Source organism: Saccopteryx leptura, chromosome 1 (genome assembly GCF_036850995.1).
Source record: "Saccopteryx leptura isolate mSacLep1 chromosome 1, mSacLep1_pri_phased_curated, whole genome shotgun sequence".
NCBI lineage: Eukaryota > Metazoa > Chordata > Mammalia > Chiroptera > Emballonuridae > Saccopteryx > Saccopteryx leptura.
This window is the reverse complement of record NC_089503.1, coordinates 126,227,153-126,229,544: the sequence shown is the minus strand read 5'-3', so window position 1 is coordinate 126,229,544 and position 2,392 is coordinate 126,227,153. Positions and strand designations below refer to the sequence as shown.

General features: G+C 38.4%; 1 protein-coding gene across 1 annotated transcript; it reads right to left on the bottom strand.

Annotated features, from left to right (window-relative positions):
* Positions 1-590: 590 nt before the first annotated feature.
* TAS2R1 (taste 2 receptor member 1) lies at positions 591-1,490 on the bottom strand. The gene has a single exon (XM_066360793.1). It carries the CDS (start codon positions 1,488-1,490, stop codon positions 591-593), a length of 900 nt encoding a protein of 299 aa, XP_066216890.1.
* Positions 1,491-2,392: the final 902 nt, after the last annotated feature.

Below are 2,392 nucleotides of genomic sequence, written 5' to 3'. Positions count from 1 at the left end.
ACAAGGACACAGGAGGCCACCCTGTCTGCAGTTTCTTCTCTAATCTGATGTGGAAGAATGGTTCCATTCTCTGTAACTAACAAACAACAGAAATAATGTGTAGATAAACAAGAGATGAGCAGTGAGCCTTTTTTTCTCAGGATAAACCATCTAAGACTAGGCTTCAGCATACAGGGACTTTCCAGTGTTTGTGCATCCTTCTGGCATCACAAGTTCAAATGTGTTTTTCTTTTTCTTTATACTTTTCATTTTGAGATACTTGTTGATTAGCTTGCAGTTGTCAGACATAATACAGAAAGATCACTGTACCACTTACCCAGTCTTCCTTAATTAGGTTACATCTTATAGAACAATAGTACATTATCAATAAGAATATTGACATTGACATAATCCACCAACATGAGCTGTGCTTTGAAAATCAATTTAACCCTTTGAAAAAGCAGCAAATCCATAAAGATGACTCAGATTCGACACACAGTCTTTAGATGATGTTTTGTGTGCTTATGACTGGCTTGTTTGGCTGAGAGAGGTGGGACAGGCACTGTTAACTCACTGAGCTGTGAGTTCTTCAAATGGATCAATGCGCATGCTCACTGACAACACTTACTGTGGAGGAGGAACTTCTTTACATTCTGTTTCAGTTTAGGATTTCCTAAAACTAAGATTACAGAGTGTACAGAGGGGTATGAACCCAACACCAAGATGCAGAACAGAAAGAAGAAGTTTCTGACCTTGAAAGTTTGAGAAAGGACTAAAAGAGACATTGTGTACTGGGTGAGGTAGAGGACCAGGAAGGACAGGATGGACAGGAGTACGGTGACATGGACAGTTGTGCGAGAGTTCCTGGTGCCTGTCGCTGTGCTCATCATCTGCCGGGTGTGTCTCCCCAAGGAAAATATTAAGAGAAGACTAGAGATAAGGAAGATAAGGAAGGGCAGTAATTTATCAATGACAAAAAAGGCAAACTGTAACACAGATATTTCATTGATTGGAGTTGTTGCATTTTGGAAGAAAAGACCCAATAAGAATTTTTGGGAAAAAATCCATGCTTGTTTACTGTTGAAAACAGAAGTGAGAGATGTATATAGCAAGGACCCGAAAATCAGCCATGGCACCAACTTGGAGATCCTCAACTTCAACCAAAAGATGAGTGGGTGAGCAATGGTGGCGATTTTGGCACAGTAGAAAACGCTGAGCCATGTGGCAAACCAAAGCTCTAATTTGTGTGCAAATGTGAAAACTGTACTATTCTCAACAAATCGAGAGAATTCAATCCAGGAAATAACAATCAGATGAATGTAGAAGATGATTATCTGGAGACAAATCCTGGAAGTCGCCAGGCAACAAAGAAGGAGGTCCACGGGCAGCATCTTTTTCTGCTTGATCAGGCCTATGCTGTTCACAACCACAATGATGCCATTTGCTAAAACTCCCATGAGAAACTGTATCACTGCAAAAATAAAATGGGTAATGACCTCAGACTCAAGCATTTTGACAAGAAAAAAACAGGAAACAATTACTTTAAAAACTGATGTAGTTATAGATTTTTAGATGGCTTGAATTATTCCAGTTTTCTATTATTCTTCAAGTAGATTAGAATGGCTTTAGAGGACACGACTCTAACCAGAGAGGCAGTGAGGTAGGAAGGTAACAGGCATGTGTTTATAGCACGGTTTTCCAAATTTAGTTCCAAGGCAGTCAAATAAGAAAGAGATACTCCAGCAACAATTTGCTTCTTCGGGATGGCTTTTGCATTTTCCAGGTCTACTTAGCTTACAAAGTCATCATCACAAGCAAATAGTGGAAATGAGACACCTTCAGGGCTGAGAGAAGGACTCCTCCATTACATAATCAGTAGAAGTTCCTCAATCCTTCACCGGTACCAGAAATATTTCATTGTGCTACAGGTGGGATCCTGCTTAACGTTTGTGATGCATTCTTTAAAACATATATATCTATTTTAAATTGTTACCTCTGCTATCATGATTCATACACTCAGCAATGTAAGGGTCCTAAGGTTGAGCAAGTCAGGACCACCTAAAACTTAAAACAGTTATATAATAAAATATATGTGACAAACAGAAAGCATCACAAATATGTGTGTTCAATAGGCCAAAGGCCTAAAGGAAAGTAATTTTCAGCAAAGAGACTCATTCAGTACTGTTCACACCAGCAATTATCTGCAGAGTGAATAATACAGGGATTAAATCTTTTCCTGGTTATTTTTTTAAATTATGAATTTTATGACATGAGCTTGTTATTCCAGGAAAAAGTAATGTTAAAGGAGTACATGATTCAATGTGCTGTTATAACTGTCTAACACACTATTTTTTGAAATATTAAGTTAGCATTTATTAATGTGTATACTGTGACGGGTCTTCTGCTAAACCAG

Coding starts and splice junctions, on each gene's coding strand:
- TAS2R1 (XM_066360793.1), bottom strand. CDS start 1,490: ATGCTTGAGTCTGAGGTCATTACCCATTTTATTTTTGCAGTGATACAG.